This window comes from Mytilus californianus, unplaced genomic scaffold, assembly GCF_021869535.1.
Source record: "Mytilus californianus isolate M0D057914Y unplaced genomic scaffold, xbMytCali1.0.p SCAF_8, whole genome shotgun sequence".
Classification (NCBI taxonomy): Eukaryota; Metazoa; Mollusca; class Bivalvia; order Mytilida; family Mytilidae; genus Mytilus; species Mytilus californianus.
Window position 1 is genome coordinate 93,379,983 of NW_026262734.1, and position 24,619 is coordinate 93,404,601.

The 24,619-nt window shown below is 32.1% G+C and overlaps 1 protein-coding gene across 1 annotated transcript in view; it reads right to left on the reverse strand.

The window, feature by feature from the left end:
- LOC127710994 (ankyrin-3-like) overlaps positions 1-24,619 on the reverse strand; it is a 37,932-nt gene that overhangs the window by 3,825 nt on the left and 9,488 nt on the right. Inside the window, exons 3-4 of the mRNA XM_052216936.1 lie at positions 21,886-22,115; positions 2,858-3,026 (exon numbers count right to left, since the gene is read on the reverse strand). Coding sequence (XP_052072896.1) covers positions 2,858-3,026; positions 21,886-22,115 — 399 coding nt within the window. The remainder of the gene's footprint in view (positions 1-2,857; positions 3,027-21,885; positions 22,116-24,619) is intronic.

Genomic DNA, 24,619 nt, shown 5'->3' on the forward strand with positions numbered 1-24,619 from the left:
TCAACCAGAATTTAAGAAACAATCATGAACTGAACAAATGTCCCCGACATTATGCGTCTCTAGGGTACAAGAGTAAACAAATAGTAAGTCTTATAACTCCTGTAAAAATTGCCAATTCAAGTTGACAGTACAATGCGATCAACTAGACATGATGGCAGCAAATGCTACCAAGTATGAGATCTTTCAGCAAGATGGACTCAGAGGATTTACGTTCGAAGGCGTTATTGTCACAATACTAAAATAATTGCTCCACAGGGCGCTGCTTGATACAAACGCAAAGGTCGAACCCCGAATAGTTTGGGCAAGTATGGACACAACGTTCTCAGTTCTGAATTTGGATTATGATTAAATATTTGACACAGCATAGGTTTAATTCTTACACCAAATGAATGTGTTCTAAGAAATTTAAAAAATTGAAATTGGACATTTATCTGTTTTGGTCCAAAATCAAAAATCTTAATACATGGTAAGATTCGACATATCAGAGAAGACTAAGTATTCAATTTTTGACGAAAGCAAATACATTTAGATGTTGGACTCTTTGGACCACAGTTTAAACCAATTTGATAACGGGGCTTATAATCTAAAATCTAAACTGAGAGGGTTAAGCAATCACAAACATGTACACCCTGTCACATTCTATATATATATATGTGTCTCACCCATATCAGGAGGGAGCCTGTAGTTTAGTGGTTGTCGTTGGCTGCTGTCAGTCTGATTTGTTTTGTTTGTGTTTATTGTTTTGTTATAAATCAGATCATGTGTGTTCATTTTTAGATTGTTTTTCATTTTGTTATGTCGGGGTCTTATATAGCTGCTTTTAGAGGATGGGATTTGCTTATTGTTGAAAGCAGAACAGTGACCTATTATTGCTTAAATCCGAACTCTGAAAAATAGTTATATCTCATTGGCAATCAGACCACATCTCAGTATTCTATATCAATCACAAATAACTTAACTTTGACATATGAACCATGACATGAAGGTCAGATGAACCCTGCCTCACTGACATGTACTCTTCAAAATAAGGTCATATACATGACCAAATAAAGTTGACTTTTTGTTTACAGTATCTGAGAATGAAACTTAGGTCAAGGAAACGTAGTGTTGACCAATGACCCATGACAGTCAATGCACAACATACATGTTCATCTAACAACCATTGGATACCCCACATAGAGTTGACGTCTTCTTTTCACTTAATACATTTAACTCAACTATTTAAAGAAAAACACATCACAAACTTATGTTTGTTGACTAACTCCAGTACTGCATATAAGCCGTCGCTTTACAACATCATTTTTGTGGCGCTTAAATTCCTACGCCTACACTTACGGAGTATATATCTCCCAATTGATACGATATTCCCGGGCTTGTATTTCCTATCATAATTTCCTTGATAGAGGATTGCTGCTCACAAGGATGCTTTTAAACCAAGAGTTCCAAATGGTGAAGTTGAAATCATCCCTTCGTAAATTTTACGGACGCCATCACGAGTTGGTTGACCGTTATGGAATAACCGTTTCACAGATGATATCGGATGTATTCCTTATGTCGTAACTACAATACCCTTCCCTTTTCACGAATGTGACCTACCGAATTAGACTATTTACCGGATTTGTAATAACATAAGCAACACGACTGTGCCACATGTGGAGCAGGATCTGCTTACCCTTCTGGAGCACCTGAGATCACCCCCAGTTTTTGGTGGGGTTCGTGTTGCTTAGTCTTTAGTTTTCTACGTTGTGTCATCTGTACTATTATTTGTTTGTTTGTCTTTTTATTTTTGGCAATGGCGTTGTCAGTTTGTTTTCTATCTATGAGTTTGACTGTCCCTCTTGTATTTTTCGTCCCTCTTTTACATGTATTACAAATTGGCAAGAAGACAATTAATTCTCTTAATACTTATGTGCCTCAGGATTTTTTTTACTATTTGATTATAGTATCGGAGGAACTGACATAACAACAGAAACTTTATCTTGAAAACTAAACTATGAAAATATTGTCACAGTCAGATCATTGATCCCTGCAAGTCCAAAACCTACCACAAAACTTTCTTTCCATTTCCTAAAGGGGTTCTCCATTTTTCATCCAGATAACACAAAATTTGGAATTTTTCAAACAATCAACTCTGGACTGGTAAACGTGAAAACGACAAAAAAACGAATATCATCTGTCTCTTGTGGTTCAAAACATTCCATAACAATGCTGATCAATTTGAAAACGGGTTCTCAATCTATTATCAAAGCATTGATGACAATACCCCTAATTTCTAGTTTTAGCAATGTCAGTCATGTTGGAGAGAGGATCATCAGACACAATTTTTAAACTGGATGATAGTTATAGCAAAGATTGGTTCCAACTGTCCCAGTTGTAAATTTCAGAGAAGAATGTTTTAAACGTTAACGGAAAACGAAAACAGACAACAGGCAACCACAACTGACACCAAATGACAGGAATAGCTTTCTTGATGCTTCAGGTCAGGTGAGTTCAATAGCATGACAATACAAGAAATACATAATTATAAAATTTTAAATACATATATATATATATATACAAATCGTCTAAACATCAGCCCAACAATGTTAGATCTGTAAATTTGCTTTCGCAAATTTTTGTTCTTCCCTCGCCGGGATATATATATTATATGCAACGTTTACGACCAGCGTTACCAACAACAACGTCTTAGTTTTGAAAAGTCCCTTCAGATGGATGAAAGCCATTTTCTATTGTTTTATTCATAAATATATAATTCTGTGCATGTGAAATTTTTTTTTACCTAAATATTTATATATATATATATCTCTACCTTCTTCACAAAAACTCTACTTCTTAGGTTTTAATGAGTATGACATACCTCTGATGTTCAATGGAATTGGGTTATTCACAGCAAGTCTAAGTTCTTCCATCTCTTTCTGTAATTGTTTGATTTCCAGCATAATTTCCTGATTTGACTGATCTAAGCTCTTCACCTTTAACTCTTGGCACTCTTGGTTCATTGGCTGACCACCCAATCTACTTACAGCCTACAAATAAATATTTGAATAAAAACATTATAAACAATCAAAATGCCAATAGCCAAAGTCAACAGCAGTGTTTCAGCTAGGCCGTTTTCAAAGGGCTCGGCGCCCGCCCTTTTTAGAGTGGCGCCCTGTGCAGTTACAGTACCTGACATACTAGGAACTATACCATCTGGTTTGACTAATCCAGTGTAATTAGTTACGTAATGTTCTCACGTTTCGATCACAGTGTCAAAACTACCCAGGAAAATATATTGAACTCAATGTTGTCTAATTTCCAGGACGGTCAAGGTCCATCAAAACACAGGTAAAAGGTAAGCTATCTGTTAACTTGCATGCAATTGTAGAATATAAGTACACATACATGTACATGTATTACTATTATCTATTGTGAGATATAAATTTTGATTCTACCACTGCAACAAGGTCCGTGTAACACTTATCAATTCGAAATTTTAAAAAGTTTTCAAATTTTAGTTTTTTGGATTTTTAATCAAAGTTTTAAAATATCAAAATTCCAATTTTTCTATTTTTTTTTGAAATTTAGAAAATTTGACCAAATTATTAAAATTCGAAAATTCTAAAATTCGTTTCAAAATTTAATAGTTTAGATATTTATTCAAACTTTAAAAAAAACTAAACATAACGCAATTTTGATCATTTCACTTCATGAAAGTTTGAATTTTTCAATGTTCGATTGAATATAGGAAAGGGGAAAGGACTAAAAAGTGGATACCTGTTACAAGTGCGAAACGGAATAAGAACGGAACCAAAGGAAATGAAATGAACTTTACTAAAACAAATCAAAACAAAAACAATATTTTCTGAAACACTAAGAATAATATAAAACAGGAGGCTAACTTGTTTTATCTTCTGGGTGAAAATGAGAAATATGTTTCTTTAAGTTGAAAAATTAATTAGTAAGACCTGATTTTGACACACCTTGCTTCTCTAACTAAATGAACAATATGCAAAAATTACTTGTCAACTTTGTGATTACTGCTCTTAATGTGGTTATTTGTAGTATATGTATGGATACCTCCACGAGGGACTTCAATAATGGTACATTTTTTAGGGGCGGATCCAGGAATTTGAAAAGGTGGGGCCTATTTAGCCAACGTTTGGACTTATGCTTGTAAAAAATATGTATTTATCAAATATGTGGCTCCATTAAGGGTGGGCGGGCCCTCTGTACCCTAAATCTACATCTGTTCTTAAATAGCGAATAAAAGGAAACGGGATATTTGATTTTTGTATTAAAGGATAGTTCCGTACTAGTATTTGTTAATTGCGCATTTGTAGGTTATCGTTAGACAATCAATTTTGAGCAAAGTACAAGTACGCAGCTACGTCCAGTCAGAATAGGTCGTGTAGAGAAGGTGCCACGCTCTCCGCACGTAAAGAACCCCTGCAACAACTCGTTGGTTGCCTGTTGCTAGGCAATATTTCTGTTCCTATCCAATATACCCTAATTTTCAAGTGTCGATCTAAATTTTGCAGAACGGACTCCATTACAGCACCTACCTATCGTATTTATTGTTAATTTGTTATCGTACTGAACATGCATGCAATATTTGCAACTGGACGTTAACCAACCAATAAGCAATCATTTAAAATAGGCCGTTTATATATAAATTGTAAAGAAACTTAGGTTTCAACTCCCTCAGGCAAAGTTGACCTGTTAGATTGATTTTGCTATTTTTTTCAATGTCCCTTTTGGCCATACACCTTTTCAATGGTTTCAGTTCTTATATATACTTGGCTTTCAAGTATTCAGCTTTGAGTGTTCCAGATGTACGTAAATACAGAAAAGCGACTAGGATGTATGTAGTCAAGTGTTGTTTCTATTTTTTAATGGATATTCCATTCACTTCAAATGTTATTGCCAATGAGAAATAGTACATGGGCGGATTAAGGTTTTTGTTACTGTGATTTTATTTTTTGCGGGGTGTTCTCTTTTAGTGGAATATTTGTGTTTATATTAAATTTTTCTTATTTTCACTGCTATTCCTTAGTTTCTTACACTTTTTTTTAAACTCAGGAGTTCGCCACTTTAATATATAGCAATCATAAAATATTATTGACTATAAAAACAAAGGTAGAATTAGATGGAATTGAAAAAATTATGAGTTCCCTGTTCTCGGTTCTAAAGACCGTTTTAAAAAGCACCCACAGAATTCCTATACATCATAATACTGCAAGGTTATTGTAAAATATTGTCAGTACAGAAAATTAACATTACATCGAAAAAGGTTAAGTTTGATCAATATTGTAATACGTTTGTGACTTCATGGGAATATTTAACCCATTTCTCTGACGTCAGTCTATTGTTCTTACAGTAGATTATTTTTCAAGAATCCACTGACCACTTCGTTGACTTAAGATAACTTATTTTACAACTTTAAACTTTTAACTTACGATTTATTATCCTCTCAAAAAAGAGTGGCATATGAAGGGTTCGAACTCGCGCGTATTTTTTTCATAATCAGTAGTCTTCAGTCTATGCATGATACCACTATACCACGAGTGCTGACATAAATCAATATTTAAATAACACTCTTAAAGCGCATAACTGTCAATACATGTCAATAAACTGTATTTCTATCTCAGAGATAATTTCGCTTTTGTTATCTAATAAAATATATATACTATGCCTGGATTTGTTCATGCTTTTTTCAAATTTATTCAAATTGTTTTATTTTGGGCGTTATTTTTTAAGGAAGATTATATTCTTCATTTGAACGTTCTTGAGTATAGTTATATAGCAGTATGGAAATATCTTAAGAGTTTATTCACGATGTCAGGTTTGAACATTGGTCGATTTTCAACATTGTTATAATGAACCGATGGGTCTTTATACGATTGTGGCTATTACACACTAGTTCTAAACACTAGAGAATCAAGGAATTGTATACATTAGTACAATTCCTTGATAAAATAAACATCCATATGCCCATTACACTTGTCACTTTTAACATACAAGGACTTTTCCTTTACATCATAGCAAATGCTTACTTATGGTTTTAGTCTTATAATGATATCGTACTATCAATAATTTTTTCTTTGTTTGATTATAAATGGTCTAAATATACATCACATCAACATTGAACGGACTCTAATTTGAATAAAGTGTGATATATAAGCCACGACCGTAAAACTACTTTGACAGTAAAACCAGAAACAAAATCATCGCCTTTAAATGAAAATGCAGTATATAATACCTCTAAGATTGAAACAATATTTTTGTCGAGAAAAAAATTACAATGAAAAAATTTCAATTCGGGTACAAGGTTTGAACTTGGCACTTTTAATATCACAGATATGTCTTTCGGTACCAACGACTAGACGATCACGGCTATGGACAGCTTGAATGTTAAAGTAAAACATTGACATAATTATACATTTTACATCTGTAGCAAGAGCAATTCTGCTGGAGATTCAGAATGCATACCACAAATAATACTAGTTTATTGACTGGTTTACGATGGATGCCAAATGTAATAACGTTAAAATAATCTAAACTTAATGAAAGGGAAACAGTATAAACAAAATTCATGTATAATTGTTCAAAAAAGATCTTAAGCAATTATTTTATTTATTTCGGAAAGCATAGTTAACTGGAGCATCATGAAATTGTAGTCATATCCAACTAAGTAAGACATCACGTGACTTTAGTGACGTATGATGAGCGGCCATTTTGAATTATTTTGTCCCATTAAACTGCATAGGTGCTTCAATAAAGTTCAATTTTCTCATAAACTTGACCCGTTTTTTAACTCTTACAAATCAATCCTTGGTATTCGAACATAATTCTATCTTATAATGTTGGTTCTGACAGTTTAATTTTTGATTAAATTAGGTCTCTGGAGATTCGTAAAAATCGTACTTTTTCTCGTTATTTCTCCGTTGACTTAATGTTAAAATCTAGTGATCCCATGTCTACTTGTACTTCAAATTCACAAATTCGGTAAATAAAAGTAACACTTTGCAAATCGATTCAGAATATTACAACATATATCTTGCGAAATATTCTACTTAAAACAGTTTAATTTTAGAGCAAATTCGGTCTTTCATCGATTTAAAAAAATGGATTTTTCGGGATTTTTCAAAATGGCGGAAGATGGAAATGTTGCATCAAATCAAGGATTTGTATAGTAAGACTTTCCTTGATTAAATTAAATTTTTCATGCAGAATCTCTGATATTTCTGTTATTTTCCTTGGTGATATTTCGATATGATTGATTTCAAAATTTCTTGATAAAAAAATTATTATTCAAGTGTGACACGGGAACATTTATTTTGACAGATATCCAGGATATACTGTCCCAGAAAATAGTTAACAATAAAATTTATAATACAATTTTTCGCCTCTTTTTTTTAAGGTGTTTTTCCTGTTTTCTGTATAATTTATCTTTCTTTAGAAATATATTTATACATTCCTTTTAGAACAAAAAAATGTTTTCGTCCCAAGAGAAAAAAAAACCCAATGCCCAACAATTATTATAGATAAATATTCTATACCTTTAAAATCTTATGTCCCTTGACGAACAGGTGAACTCTGACTTGGGTTATAATGTTACATAACAATATATTGTCAGGTAGACGTGCAAACCAAAAGCAACCAGGTGACATTAACATCCTGTGTATACATGTATTACCAGAGTTTAAATTTTGTGATATACAAAAGTTTTCATAAATGTACAAATAAATATCTTCTCTTCCCCGTGTCAAATCAGAAGAAGTATGTATCATAATAAACTTTAAGAAAATATGAATATTATGAAAATTTATTTAAAAAAATAATTCTTGCTAAAAAAGATAATCAAATATTTATGTTTCCATAATTATTTTAAAGAAATATTCTAATTCAAATTTTAATTTAGATGGATTTTTTTTTTATTTCATAGAAAATTAAACGAGATTTTATTGCATATGATTTTATTATTTATTTTTTTAATTCAATATTTTAAGCAAAATCCAGGCATTCAATAAATCGATATTGAAAGTTTAACTTGTGTAAAAAAAAAGTTGTTATTGTATACATTTCAACAGAGACATATAATACATTTGCTCTGATTTCAACAACATTGTATACCCGACAATATTTATCGACAGAGTTATCGGTCCTGAATAGGACTGATATAGTTGGGTATGATTATAGCAACTAAGCTAAATATATCTATTTGACTTAGTACGGTTAAACTGGTTTTTTTGTAAACTGTAGGCAATCCTTAATCAGCTGTAAACAATCACAGATTGCTAAATACTATATAAGTAAATTTCAAAGGTTTCTAAATTTTCGTAATTAGAATTTTTTAACTATTCACAAAAAGATAAATGAATTCTGTATATTTATATATGTCTTTTTGAATAAATCATAAATACCAAAATCTATATAATTTAAATACTTTGTAATGATAAAACATTAAATGAAATATAAATATACAAGTATGAAATCTGGTAATAAAAAGGGGAGCTAACAACCCATTTAAGTTATATTAAACTTATGTTAACTTAAATATAGATGTGAACCGTGTGGATATAATCATTTCCAGCTATTATAGAATAAAAAAGACAAAATACGAAGCTATTTTTATGAAACATCGTTGATTCGTTGTAAAAACGTAAAACAGACAGTCGTTTTAATAGAAATGGGTTAAGCTAGAGAATTGATAAGAAGTAGTGGATTCGGAAACGATAATCAACTTGAGACTAAAGTCGCTCGTTGATTATCGTTTACGAATCAACTACTTCTTATCAATTCTCTACTACATAATACTGTTCTTCACTATAAATAACAGTTACAATCCAGAAAAAATAGGTTTTTAATGCCAAGAATGCCTTCTTTCGTATTCACATTTTCTTGTAACTAAAATGAACAATCATTAATAAAACCATTATACTTGCGAAATAGCAAGAAAAAAACAAAACAAGAGAAAATTAACCAAAACCATACAAAATGAAACGAAATGAAGATGTTTGATTACCAATCAATGTAAAAAAATAAACCAAGAGGCAGACGGTCATCAAAGCGGAGAAAATTGAATAAAAAAATAAAATTATAATAGCAGCGCAAAATCAGAAAAAAAATATTATAAAAACAAATATTCTACTAAAAGAGAACTCCCAGAAAAAAAATATAATTATAGTAACAAAAACCTAAATCCGCCCAAGGCATGTACTATTTCCCATTGACGATAACATTTGAAGTGAATGGAATATCCAATAAAAAATTAAAACAACACTTGACTGCATATGTCCGAAGAGCTTTTCTGTATTTACCTACATCCGGGACGCTCAAAGCTGAATACTTGAAAGCCAAGTATATATAAGAACCGAAACCATTGAAAAGGTGTGTGGCCAAAAGGGACATTAAAAATAGTTAAGTCCATCTAAGGGGTCAACTTTGCCTGAGGGAGTTGAAACCTCAGTTTCTTTATAATTTATATATAAACGGCCTATTTTAAATAATTGATTATTGGTTGCTTAAGGTCCAGTTGCAAATATTTCATGCATGTTAACGAAGATAACAAATTAACAATACATACAATAGGTAGGTCCTGTAATGGAGTCCGTTCAGGATGAAAGTCGGCAAAATCAAGATCGACACTGGAAAATGAGGGTATATTAGATAGGAACAGAAATTTTGACTTGCAACAGACAACCAACGAGTTGTTGCAGGGGTTTTGTACATGCAGAGAGCGTGGCACTCTCTCTACACGCCCCATTCTAACTGGACGTAGCTGCGTACTTGTACTTTGCTCAAAGTTGATTGTCTTACGATAACCTACAAATGCGCAAATTACAAATACGGAACTATCCTTTAATACAAAATCAAATATGCCGTTTCCTTTTATTCGCTATTTAAAAACAGAGGCGGATTTAGGGGGAAGGGGGTGCGCCCACGCCAAATGAGCTACATATATGATAATTACATACAGTTTTTACAAGCATCAGTCCAAACATTGGTTAAATAGCCCCCCCCCCCCCCCCCCCCCCCCCCCTTTTCAAATTCCTGGATCTGCACCTGAAAAATGTAACATTTTTGAAGCCCCTCGTGGAGGTATACATGTCAAATATACATACATATACTATTAATAACCACATTTAGAGCAGTTATCACAAAGTTGACAAGTAATTTCTGCATATTGTTCATTTAGTAAGAGAATCAAAGTGTGTCATAATCAGGTCTTACTAATTAATTTTTTCGACTTAAAGAAACATATTTCTCATTTTCACCCATAAGATAAAGCCTCCTGTTTTATATTATACTTAGTGTTGTAGAAAATATTGTTTTTGTTTTGATTTGTTTAAGTAAATTTCAGTTCGTTTCGTTTTGTTCTTATTCCGTTTCGCACTTGTAACAGGTATCCACTTTTTAGTCCTTTCTCCTTTCCTATATTTTAATCAAAAATAAAAAAGTTCAAACTTTCAAAAAGCGAAATGATCAAAACTGCCCGTTATGTTTAGTATTCTTAAAGTTTGAATCAATATCTAACCTATTAAATTTTGAAACGAATTTTAGAATTTTCGAATTTTAATAATTTGGTGAAAATTTCAAAATTTCAGAAAATTAAAAAAATTGGAATTTTGATATTACAAAACTTTAATCAATAATCAAAAAAACTAAAATTTGAAAACTTTTTACAATTTTGAATTGATAAGTGTTACACGGACCAAACAAGTGTGTTTCGATATTTCTCCACTCGAGACAGTTAAATTTTAATATTTAAAGCGCGAGGCTTGCCGGGTTTTCTGAAATAATTAAAATTAACTGTTGAGAGTGGGGAAGTATCATAATACACGAGTTATAGTGGTGGAATCTGTTTCTCTAATGATTCTTATCCTTCCTTTTTAAAGATTTGCAGAAAGTTGTGTTCTTTATATGTGACGTCATCAGGCATGGTCGCCTTGTTTCAAGACGTCACAATAGGAAATTCAGAAGAAACCAAGAAAATTTGACGTCATGATTAAATTTCGACCAATCATTTGCCGAGAACAGATATTTCACTAGTGAGGAGAAATATTTTTCTCACACCGATGAAGAAATCTGAAAATAGCACAAAAATTAGAGAAAACATTTTCTACAACTGTTCTAGATTAATGGAGAAATTTTGTTTATATGAATGTGGCCAATTGATGATCCGAATAAAGCCATTGCTGAATGTGACATGAATTGTCACAAAAAGTATGGAAAGCCACATACAAAAGGAACAACACGTACATGGTTATTGCAAAATTTGTCATGTGTCATTTTTCACCACAATAAACTCATCAAAGATACCAGAGTTGAAATTGTGTTCGCCAGATGCGTGTTTCGTCTACAACATACTCATGCAAAGTGATGCTTTAATAAAAAAAATTGAAAAGCCCATGTAAAATACGAAGTTGAAGAGCATTGAGAACCCAAAATTCTGAAAGGTTTTGCCAAATACAGCTGAGGTAATCTATTTATGGGATAAAACATTCATAGTATTTTGAAAAATTCATAGGTTTGTAAACAGTTATAACTATATCAATAATAATTTATTATAACAGAGAAGAATTTGTATTTCTATGCATTGCTCAAATGATTTGGGATATATATCATATGCCCAAAAGTCTGGTTTTGTAAATGTCAATTTCACTTGGCCTGAACCGTCGTAGAAAATTGTGTATTATGTAAATTGAAATATGATTTCCTGCAGTCCCATTAGTGCTCATCACGGGTTGGTTGACCGTTATGGAATATCCGTTTCACAGACGATAGCGGAAATGTTCCTAACGTCGTAACTACAATTCCGTCCCATTTTCACGAATGTGACCTACCGAATTACACTTGTCACCGGGTTTGTACTAACATGAGCAACACGACGGGTGCCACATGTGGAGCAGGATCTGCTTACCCTTCAGAGCACCTGAGATCACACTGAGTAGCCACGGCGTTGTCAGTTTATTTTCGATTTATGAGTTTGAATGTCCCTTTGGTATCTTTCGCCCCTCTTTTGCACAATGATTTTATAAGGAGATAACCTTAATATTTATAACAACACGTAAACACTTGAAATCCTGCTTTTATTGGAAAAAAAACAATTTCTATGTTGGACTGTGTGAAAATAAAATCAATAGTAATGAGGACTTTTATATGGACATGCTTGTTATTCCTTAAGTTTCTGGTCATTTTTGCAATTTGCACTTTTTACCTAGCTTATAAAGTTTATTAGATAACAAACAAAACTGCAAAAAGCAGTTAAAAATCAACATTTCAGGGGCAACTTTTTTGCAGTTTGCACTTTTAACCTAGCTCCAATAGTTTTCAATGCAACATAACAGTCATATACTGTTAACAGAGATATGTCTCGCCTCTTTATGACTTTGAAAGTTAAATGCAAATGTTGAAATTAAATTAGCAATACTTGAATATTAATCCAATGATTCATGACTGAAGGATCAGGGCCAAATGATTTCCCTTTAAATAAGATATGCCAATGCTTATACAACTCACTCAGTGCATATCAGTTATCATTGGTTTCCTTTAAACTGACCTAATCACAAACTTTAACATGTTAACCATGAAAAAGTTTCAAAGTCAATGAATCATTACTGAAGGTAAAGAGCCAAATAATATCCATTGAAATGAAATATCCCAATGCTAATTCAACTACACACCAAATATCATCGACTTTTTTCAAGTGGTTCCCCTTAAATTGACCTCTTCACACATGTTAAAATGTTAACTATTCAAAATTTTCAAAGTCAATTGAACATGGCTGAGGGTGCATGGACAACCAATATCCATTGAAATGAGATGTGTCAATGCTTATACAAGTGCAGACCAAATATCATACATATACTTAGCATAAGGGGTTCCCCTTAAACTTATCACAAACTCTAACATGTAAACTATGGAAAAGTTTCAAAGTGAATAGACCATGACAAAGGGAGTGGGGTCAACTAATCTCCATGGAAATTAGATGTGTCAATAATTATCAGTCCCCGAGGGTATCATCAGCTCAGTAGTCAGTACTTCGGTATTGAAATGATTTGTAACAAATTATCTAAAATTGCCCGTTTATAAATTTTGAAATTATACAGAAACTATTTTTTTAAATCCCTCAAGCAAAGTTGGCCATAGAACGATTTGGCTATTTTTATGTCCTTCTTGGTTCATAGCTCTTCAACGTTTTCGGTCCTTATACATCCTTGGCTTACAAATATTCGGCTATGAGCGTTCCTGATGAGGGTAAATCCAGAAAAGCGCTTCGGACGCATGAAATTTATAACGTGTTGTTTTCATTTTTTAATCTAGCTTCTATAGTTTTTGAAACAATGGCCAAGAAATGTCAAACAGTTAAAATTTAATATGACAGAGGCAATAACTTTTAAACAGTAGGACATATATAAATGTTAATTTTTGGGTCGATAGACCAAAACTAGGTCTGGACGCGTTGCTGCATGCAATTGTATACTGAAGCAAAACTGAGCAGTCCCTTTCACTGATGCCAAGAAAACTTTGACAACAATTCGTTTTGTACATTGTTAGATCAAATTAAAAAAAATGCAAACAGGAAGTGGCTTCACAGCTTGAGATTTGAGCAAATTGAGATTATTAACGTCCTAATTTAAAACAAAGCGATTTACGAAAAACAAATATGACAGAAATGAACCAACAACAACATCTATACTACAGGCTCCTGACTCTGGACAGGCACATACAGAATGTGGCGGGGTTAAACATGTTTGTGAGCCGTTAGACCTCAATGTTGATCTATTTAAAATCTGCGCCGTAATCCAAAATACACGGTTAAATTCAGCATATTGAAGAACCCCAAGAATTCAAGACTTTGAGTTAAACCCCATTCTAATTGGTCAAGAAATAAGCAATTTATACAAAGTTTTAGAAACGTATTGTTTTGGCCCCTTATTGTTAAACGACTGAAACGATGAAATAAAAATAACAAAATATGAAAAAAGAGGAGCAGGAGATCAATTGAATCCTGGAAACGGCATTGAAGGAATCTCAGATGGATTGGATTACTATTAGCTTTGTCACGGACAGACAAATAATCTATTGCAAATTAGACAATGAACATTAAACACGGCCGGAACCTACGAAAATGTTATGCTACATTTTTATGAACTTATATTTCTTTGAGTTTGACTGTGTGTAACTGTTGAACTGGTGTGGTTTAAGTGACTTGGTACAACACATTCGACAATCTGCTACATTTCATTCCCTTTTTAATTGCCTTTACCTGAATTTATGTCCAACAATGGCAGTTTAAAATTTCTTAGACAAGAACACGATTTGGATAAGTATTATATCACGGTAAGGACAAGTGTTAAAAAAGTTAATGTCGAGCCCTAGATTGACAATCCTAGATTAATCCTGAATTTTAATCATTGTATTTTCATTGTATTCAATGCTTTTAATTTTCTGTACACAATCATTTAAATGCATGTAGTAACCCACGGGTAGTAAAGTCGTCATATCGAGGAGCGTTTAGTTCAGTGATTTTGTCATAGTTTGGTTAAGTTGGTCATGGTTTAGTAAGGTTACTTCCCAGAACGATTGTCTCAGTTCTTTTCAAATGAGCAAATAAAAAGCAAATAGGATGTTTGAATCTATATTGTAAGTCAAGCGATCTACATAGGAATTGTTATATTTAAGAAATTAACGCAGGGTAACCAAACTATCGAAATTGATATGGTTTGGTTAAGCGATTGACATAGTTAAGTTAAGTTTCTAGAATTTAGTCATGGTTTTGATCAAATTTGTCATGGTTTAAATCCAATTAATACATATGTGTTACAGCCTTTTATTATTAGTTTGTTTGAAGCCGCTTGTGAAAAAAAAACCAAAGATACACAATTTATTAATTGACTAAAAAGAAAAAATCTTTTTAAACCAAATTTGGTGGGCGTAATATGCAAACCGTACATTAGACATTTCTACTTTTCGTGGATTTCCTAAGATTGAATTTATATAGTTATAGCTCTTTTGAACTGGTAAAATAAATTACAAAATCAGAAAGTGTTGCTGTTTCACCTAGAACCTTTTCTCCGTATGTCAATGATGGACTCTGTCGGGGAGTTACATATATCGTGAGTGGCATCACTAGTCAAATGGTTAAAGACTTCTATTTAAAGCTGCAAAACTTGGCAGCTTTTAATTTTTTTTAACATTTTGATTCTATTGAAATTATACATCTGTTGTTTTATTTTGAACCAGATTATCTCTTTGGTGAATAAAAAGAGATGTTGGGGTAATACGCTAATGATACAGTAACCAAACAACAGCTAACCAAACGATATCGAGATGGCACTATACAGTGTTCAACGAAAGACAGTTGTCTACACAACATGTGAATCTCTTAATCGCCCCAAGTCTAGAATAAATTAAACATATACAATCAAAATGGACGATATTCATTTGCGCGAGTTTAATGATGACAAGCATTAATTTACGCTTGCGCAAAGAAATGGTTTTACGTTTGCGTGAATATTTTTGAAATTCACATGACTTTTTACCTGTGATTTTTAATTCTGAGAATAACCTGATTTTCAAGTGTTTTTTTTTTTTTTAATTAGGAAAATGAATTATCTCGTTGGTTGATGTCTATTATATTTGTTTTTCGTTTATTGTTTTGAACGTAAATTGACAATCATATATAGCACACTTTATTATGTCTTATATTGTTAAATATATATTAGAGAAGTCTTTATTCGTTTATATTACATATGGTGTAGCATTCTTCTTTTTTCATTGGTTATTACGATTACATGATTCAGAGTTTATTTAAGTATATGGACGCTATGCTTATATTTATAGACATGTATTGACGGTCAATATTAAAAATCTTGCAAAATACAATGTAAAATAAATATTGACGGTCAATATTAGGAAATTGCAAAAAACAATGTAAAATATTTATTGACGATCAACATTAAAAATCTTGCAAAATATATATTGTAAAATACACAGAAAGAACATTGAAGACCATTTCCATAATACACTATATTCATATGTAATATATAAATTAAGGACTTTCACTCAGTCAATTGAGAGGTTTGGCTAGCTATAAAAACAGGTTTATTTTATTTTGTAATAATATTTCCTTTCTCTATTGGTACTGTACACGTATACCTAACAACAAAATTATTTTCATTTACCTGTGTTTAAAGTTATTGCAAATGGATGGTATTTTTGTTCGAGCATATTGTTTTTCTTTAATTGTTTAACATTTCTTACCGATATAACATGTTACTTTTATTATTCTTCCCTTAGTTTATTTATTTTGTATTCAAAATTATTTATTTTGTAAAAATATTTCCTTTCTCTATTGGTACTGTACAGGTATACCTAACAACAAAATTATTTTCATTTACCTGTGTTTAAAGTTATTGCAAATGGATGGTATTTTTGTTTGAGCATATTGTTTTTCTTTAATTGTTTAACATTTCTTACCGATATAACATGTTACTTTTATTATTCTTCCCTTAGTTTATTTATTTTGTATTTACATTGTGTCATAGGTCAAATTTATTTGTTCAGTGTATGTTCAATGGTGTTAATATGTCCTTTGATTGAGTTAAGCTATTTCAGTTGATATTTTATAGTGTGTCTTACTGGTTGTGATGTTACACTATTGTTTCAGAAAAAGGGTGAAGGTTTGGTACCATTAAAACGTTTAAACCCGCTGCATTTGTTTGCACCTGTCCTAAGTCAGGAATCTGATGTTCAGTAGTTGTCGTTTGTTGATGTGGTTCATAAGTGTTTCTCGTTTCTTGTTTTTTATATAGATTAGACCGTTGGTTTTCCCGTTTGAATGGTTTTACACTAGTAATTTTTTGGGGCCCTTTATAGCTTACTGTTCGGTGTGAGCCAAGGCTCTGTGTTGAAGACCGTACTGTGACCTATAATGGTTTACTTTTATAAATTTTGACTTGGATGGAGAGTTGTCTCATTGGCACTCATACCACATCTTCTTATATCTAATTAATCTACCATTTTCTACATAAGAAAATGTGTGTACCAAGTCAGGAATATGACAGTTATTATCCATTCGTTTGATGTGTTTAAGCTTTTGATTTTGCCATTTGATTAGGGACTTTCCGTTTTGAATTTTCTTCGGAGTTCGGTATCTTTGTGATTTTACTTTTTTCAATACGTTATATATGGACTTGTTTGATTATATTGAACCTCGGACTTCGTCATCGGTCAATATAATCTGAACCGGTCCAGATGTAACGTATTGACCTCGTCAAAAGTCTATAATTGATAAACATACAAAAGCACTAAATAATGTAAAAGAAAAGTTTTGAATAAAATACAGTGAATATCATGGAAAGTAACATTCAAAGTTTACACAATATACCTTGCCTGGTACTTGTAGCCTAGCGGTTTCAGATAACATTGGCGGGAAATGTCCCCAGCTTGAAATTTCAAAAATTGTTTTACGGTAAACTTAATTTTCTCATTGTCTGTGCGCTTTACAGGGGCTTGGTGATCACTACCGCGAATTTTAATGTAAGTAGTCGCCTGAACTTTCAGTATAATCTCAATGAAAATGGTTTAGGACAAACATAAAACTAAGGTGAAGTATCCCTGAAAATACTTATTTCGTGAATACCTAAAACAAAATTGAAGTATTTTTGTGACTCGTCTGTGGTGCCCGCATCTAAATATTTGGAAGTCTAAAGAATGACTAAGATGGAAAGCAATGAAAACCAAATATTCCATAAAGTTGTGCATGGAAGCAGAAAAAAAAAACATTTATTTAACAATAAATGTACAGAACATGTTTGATATTTAATGTCAGTGCAGGAGTGTACTGGGCTCGTAATACCTCGTGACGAAACGTCAATCAGGAAAATCCTTTGAACCAGCGGACGGAAAACAAAGCCACCGTTTTGACCTGATGTGACGTCAATAGAAGTTATGACATTAAAGTTATTTTTAATCCGTTTCTACACGGGAAAAATTTTTAACATGGACAACAGAACAACAGTATTACTTTTTTTTACAATCTATAAATGAAATTAAGTTGAAAGAGTTCCTCAGATTTTCGAAGAACTTAATAAGTTGTCAATTACATGTATTTACAAAGTTCTTAAATAAAATATATAAATCACTATTTAGAAGTAGAATAAGGTCGATATAATGTCAACTTTTAACATTTATATTTACGAATGAATAAAAACGATTACTCGGGATTATGTTTTACTCATATTGTATTTATGTATGGTGTAGTACTTCCTAATCCGTTGAGCTTTTTTCTTTTACGCAATAAAGAGATACGAGAATAAGTAAAAGCTCAGTCGATCTAGTATTTAGTATCAGAAAAATGTACATACCAAATATGATTGAAAAAATAATTTTAATTCCAAGATTCACATTTTAATAATAGGGTCCATGATATACCCATTTCTAGAATAAAAAATCAACTCCAAGTACTAGCAAAGCGGTTTGTCTTCGTACCGGCAGACAAAGCAGCCAATAATGTAGTGGTGGTGTGACGCTTATACTACACGGAAGTTCTCCAACACGAAATAATCAATTCGTCTACATTCAGGTCCGTACGCTCCACAGAGAGTCAAATTGTAAACAAGCATATCACTGCCACTACCCAGCTTAAAGCCTCTTCCGAACATTTGAAAGTCCCGACTATGTACTGGTTACCTAAATTACACATACAACCATTTAAATTCCGTTTCATCTTCGCATCTAGTAAGTGTTCTACTACTAATCTGTCAGTGCTTCTAACTACCTCCCTTTCAACTACCAAAGAACTTGTTATAATAATATATAGAACTTTTGTAATAAAGCTTATGAAAATAATGGTATTAATTATTTTTGGAGTGTAAAAAATTCTTTAGAAGTTTTAGATAAAACACGTGCGTTTGATGGTACTTTTAATTCTGTTGACAGTTATGATTTTTCTACTCTCTACACTACACTTCCACACAATCTTATTAAGAAAAAGTTTTCATATTTAATTAAATGGTCTTTTGAAAAATATCATTGCAAATTTATTTGCTGTAACTCGATTAAAGCCTTTTTCTGTTACGAAAAAGGAAAGTATCTTAGATACACTTACTGGAAATGGGAAGATATGATTGAAGCTTTAAATTTTCTCCTGGACAACATATTTGTACGTTTCGGCGATTAAGTGTATCGACAGGTAGTATGTATTCCTATGGGCACTTACTGCGCCCCTTTAATATCAGATTTATTCCTGTATTGCTATGAATTTCAGTTTATGACCAAACTCAGTAAGACACGTCATTGTTACATTTGGTTGATACATTCAACATTACCTACCGTTATCTTGATGATATTTTTTCGTTAAATAATTCAGAGTTCTCTAAATATACTACTGAAACTTATTTTAAATAAATCTAACATAAACAGCAGTAATTGTCCTTTTCTAGATTTAGACATTTCAATTTCTAAAGGGAAACTCAATACTAAAATTTATGACAAAAGAGATTATTTTTCATTCCCTATTGTTAATTTTCCTTTTTTTAGACGGCTATGTTCTTTTGGCTCCCATACGGTGTTTATATATCCCAACTCGTTCGTTATGCACGTGTGTTTAGTGATGTCATAGATTTTAACGAACGTAATCAATGCATCACTGGTAAATTTTTAAGTCGGGGATTTCGTTACTATAAATTACTTAAAACTTTTACTAAATTCTTTCTCAGATACAAATTTGTGATGAGTAAATTTGGCTGTACCTGTAGAAAACTTTACATCCTAAATTTTACGGTAATATTGTACTAAAAGCGCGGAAATCACTATGTGATCCGTGTAAACTCATCGAACCTTTAAAAAAACTTATCTTACCAATGTTGTAATTAGATCTTTGAATATAGTTTACATTGGCCCAAATATCGATTTTGTCATCAGCCAATTACAACATAACTAAATTTGTATTCTTTTCAAACGGGTTTTTGGGATGTATAAATACACATCCACGTTCATTTTCTATATAGAGATTACTCTATCTATATATAACATCATACATATTTATTAAAAGGTGAACTCCTAACTATCCTACTGTCTGTCGATACTTTTATTTTGGCATTGCACAAGTCATCTTTGACTGTCCATGACGTTAGAACACTAAATTCCTGTGTTTTAGTTGATTTTAGTCTCTGATGCATAATTGTTTATTATTAATTGTTTTTGGCTTTTAACAAGCTTTCAGTAACTGCGAGTACTCTCAAATCATACTTTCATGTTTTTTGACCTGTTGATACAATTTGTAATGTATTTTTATTTAATGTTTAATTATTTAGTGTTATATCTCGTTTCACTATTTTTAATATTTACCACCTTTGATGTTGTGTTTAGTATGACAAATTTTCACTTCTGTTCTCGTACTATGAACAACAAAATTATTCATTTTGTAACAAATATTTCCGTTCTCCATGTATATTACCCTGTGTACGTTATTTTATTTGGCGGCATTTTGTCCAAGGTTATGGTTGTCTTTCTGATATTGTTTTACATCTAACCCCCTTGATTAATTGTGTATTTACATTGTGTCATAGATCAAATTTATTCGTTCAGTGTATGTTCACTTGTTTTTGTTAATATGTCTTTTGATTGAGTTAAGCCATTGCAATTGATATTTTATAGTGTGTCTTTCTATGTTGTGATGTTACACTATTGTTTCAGGTAAGGGTGAAGGTTGGCGCCTATTAAACCGTTTAAACCCGCTGCATTTGTTTGCACCTGTCCTAAGTCTGGAACCTGATGTTCAGTAGTTGTCGTTTGTTGATGTGGTTGATAAGTGGTTCTCGTTTCTCGTTTTTTATATAGATTAGACCGTTGGTTTTCCTGTTTGAATGGTTTTACACTAGTCATTTTGGAGCCCTTTATAGCTTGCTGTTCGGTGTGAGCCAAGGCTCCGTGTTGAAGACCGTACTTTGTCCTATAATGGTTTACTTTTTACAAAGTGTGACTTGGATGGAGAGTAGTCTCATTGGCACTCATACCACATCTTCTTATATCTACATAGTCCAAGGTGAACGACACATGCCCTTTAGAGCCTCTAGTTTTTAATTCCCAATGAAAATATTTTAAAGGAAGTTACCATTGAAACGCAGTAATATGTTACTCTCATGATTACTTTATTAATGCGTATTCTATAACCGTTACGCTAATATCTCAAATTTGCTGTAAACGACTTATTTTCTAGAGGGATTTATTTTCCGCGAGTAGAAAATCAACGTTAATATGTAAAACTTGGATCTGATTGTATAGGAACAAGTACATTAGACAACGGCGACATCATATATTTCGCGAAATAGGGTAGAAAAGGTTAAACGCGACAAAAAGTAGTCGAGAAATATTTGTTTTTCTCAGTTTTTCAATAGTTGTATAATATATGTTTACTCTCATCGTTACTTTTCTTCCATAACGATATGAGTCATCACATAACTGAACCATGTTGAACATGAACCAAACCATGACTCTTTTTAACCAAACCATGACCCTGAATTGTCAGTTATCGGTAATTATGTGCAAAAGAAGCGTTTTTTTCGGAAAAAAATGACGGCAATTGCATATTGTAAAGAAATATGTGAAGTAGCAGACAATAAATAAATCTTCTTTTTATGGTTGGTAAACGAGTAAGCAGCTTTTTAAATTTTGAAATACGCAAGCATTATTCTGTGTCAAATAATGAAATATACGATACAAATCGAATTTACTAACATATCAGCAATAAACAAAGAAATTTACCAGCGTGAATTCATGTTCAGATGTCCAACTTAACCAAACTATGAAAAAGTCACTTTACTTAACGCTCCTCGATATGATGACCTTACTACCCGTGTATCCTATAATCACTGATACTTATTTAACACTTACATCAGTTATATTACTCCATGCTGTATTGAAACCAACAGTGGCCATTATGTTATTATCATGATGAGCTAATATATTTCTGTACCATTTAATCCTTGCTAGATCAGCTTCTGGAGTTGTTTCCACTGATGGAGGTAGACTGTTAAATCCATTGATTGGCTGAGCAACAGATGTCAAGTTTCTGATCAAACAGATCATCAATGTTACATCAAAAGTTGTGGAATCAGGAACACCTATAAAAATCAAAAGTATAATAATCAAGTTCACCTGTAACATTAAAAGTATAATAATTAGTAGACCTGTAACTTCTAAAGTATTAGAATCAGGCACACCTGTTAGATCAAAAGTATTAGAATAGGGTACACCTGTAAATTCAAAAGTATAACAATTAAGTTTTAATTTAACATCAAAAGTATTGGAATCAAGTTCGCCGGTAACATAAAACGTTTTAAAATAAGTACCACCTGTAAAATAAAGGTATTAGGGTAGGTCCACCTGTAAGTTCAAAAGTACTAGAATCATGTACACCTTTAATATGAAAAGCTGTAGAATCAGGTACACCTTTAACATTAAAAGTATAAGAATAAGGTACATCTATAACCTCAAAAATATCAAAATTAATTACACATGTAACATCAAAAGTATGTATATCAGGTACACCTGTAACATCAACAATATTAAAATCAGGAACACCTGTAATATCAAAAGGTGTAGAATCAGGTAAACCTTTAACATCAAAAGTATTAGAATCAGGTACACATGTAATATAAAAAGCTGTAGAATCAGGTAAACCTTTAACATCACAAGTATTATAAGCAGGTACACCTGTAATATCAAAAGCTGTACAATTAGGTACACCTGTAAAATCAAAAGTATTAAAATCTGGAACCTGAATCCTGTAATATCCCAATTATTAGAATCATATACACCTGTAATATCAAAAGTATAAAAATCAGATACATCTCTAAAACCAAAAGTATTGAAATCATGCACACCTGTTATATCAGAAGTTGTGGAATCAGGTACACCTAAAACATCAAAAGTTGTCGAATCACGTACAACTGTAAAAAAAGAACACAATTATTTTAATCAGATATATCTCACCTGCAATATCAAAAGCTGTAGAATCAGGTACACCAGTAACATCAAAAATTTTAGAACTAGTTCACCTTAACAAAAAATTTAGAAACGGGAACATCTGTTTCATCAAGAGTATTAGAATCAAGTTCACCTGTAACATCAAAATATATTAATCAGGTACACCTTTATATCAAAAGTATAAGAATCAGGTACATCTATTACAGCAAAAGTATAAGAATCAGTTACACTTGTAACATCAAAGTTATTAGAATCAAGGACACCTGCAACATCAAAAGTATTAGAATAAGTTACACCTGAAACATCAAAGGTATCTGAATCAGGTACACCTGTAGAATCAAAAGTATTATAAAAATGTATACCTTTCATATCAGAAGCTGTGGAATCAGGTACACCTGTAACATGAAAAAATTTAGAAACAGCTACACCTGTCACAAAAGCATCAGAAACAATTACACCTGTAACATTAATAGTATTAGAATCAATTTCACCTGTAACATCAAAAGTATTAGACTCAGGTTCACTTTTTCATAAAATATTATAGAATCAGGCACACCTGTAACTAAACAAAAGCATTAGAAACAAGTACACCTCTAACATTTATAGTATTAAAGTCATGTTCACCAGTAACATCAAAAATATAAGAGTCAGGCACACCTGTGATAGCAAAAGTATTAGAATCAGGTACACCTGTAACATCAAAAATATTAGAAACAGGTTCACCTGTAACATCAAAAGTATTAGAATCAGGTACACAAGTATCATGAAGGTATTAGAAGCATGTACACCTGCAATATCACAATTATTAGAATCAGGTACACCTAAAACATCAAAGGTATTTGAATCACGTTAATCTGTAATATCAAAAGTATTAAAATCAGGTACACCTGTAACATCAACAGTATAAGAATCAGGAACACCTTTATATCAAAAGTTTTAGAATCAAGTTCACCTGTAACATCAAAAGTATTTAAAATTAGGTATAATATCAAAAGAATTGGAATCAAGTACATCTATAACATCAAAAGTATCAGAATCGGGTACACCTGTAAAGCCACAAGTATTATAATTAGGTAAATCTTTAATATCAAAGATGTAGAATCAAGTACAAGCGTAACACCAAAAGTATTAGAATCATATACATCTGTAAAACCACAAGTATTAGAATCAGGTACACCTCATCTGTAAAAGCTGTAGAATGAGGTACAACTGTATCATTAAAAGTATGAGAATCAGATACACCTGTAAAACCAAAAGTATTATAATCATGTACACCTGTCATACCATAAGCTGCGGAATCCGGTACAACTGTATTAGAGTCATGTACAATTGTAACATCAAATGTATTAGAAGCAGGTACACCTGCAACATCAAAAATATTAGACAGGTAAACATGTAACATCAAAAGTATTAAAATCAAGTACACCTATAACATCAAATTTCAGAATTAATTGCACCTGTAACATCAAAAGTATTAGAATCTGGTATACCAGTAACAAAAGTTTTAGAATCAGGTACACATGTAACATCAAAATTATTAGTCATATACACCTGTTACCTCAAAAGTAGTAGAATCAGGAACACCTGGAGCATCAAAAGTATTATAATCATATATACCTGCCATATCAGAAGCTGTGGA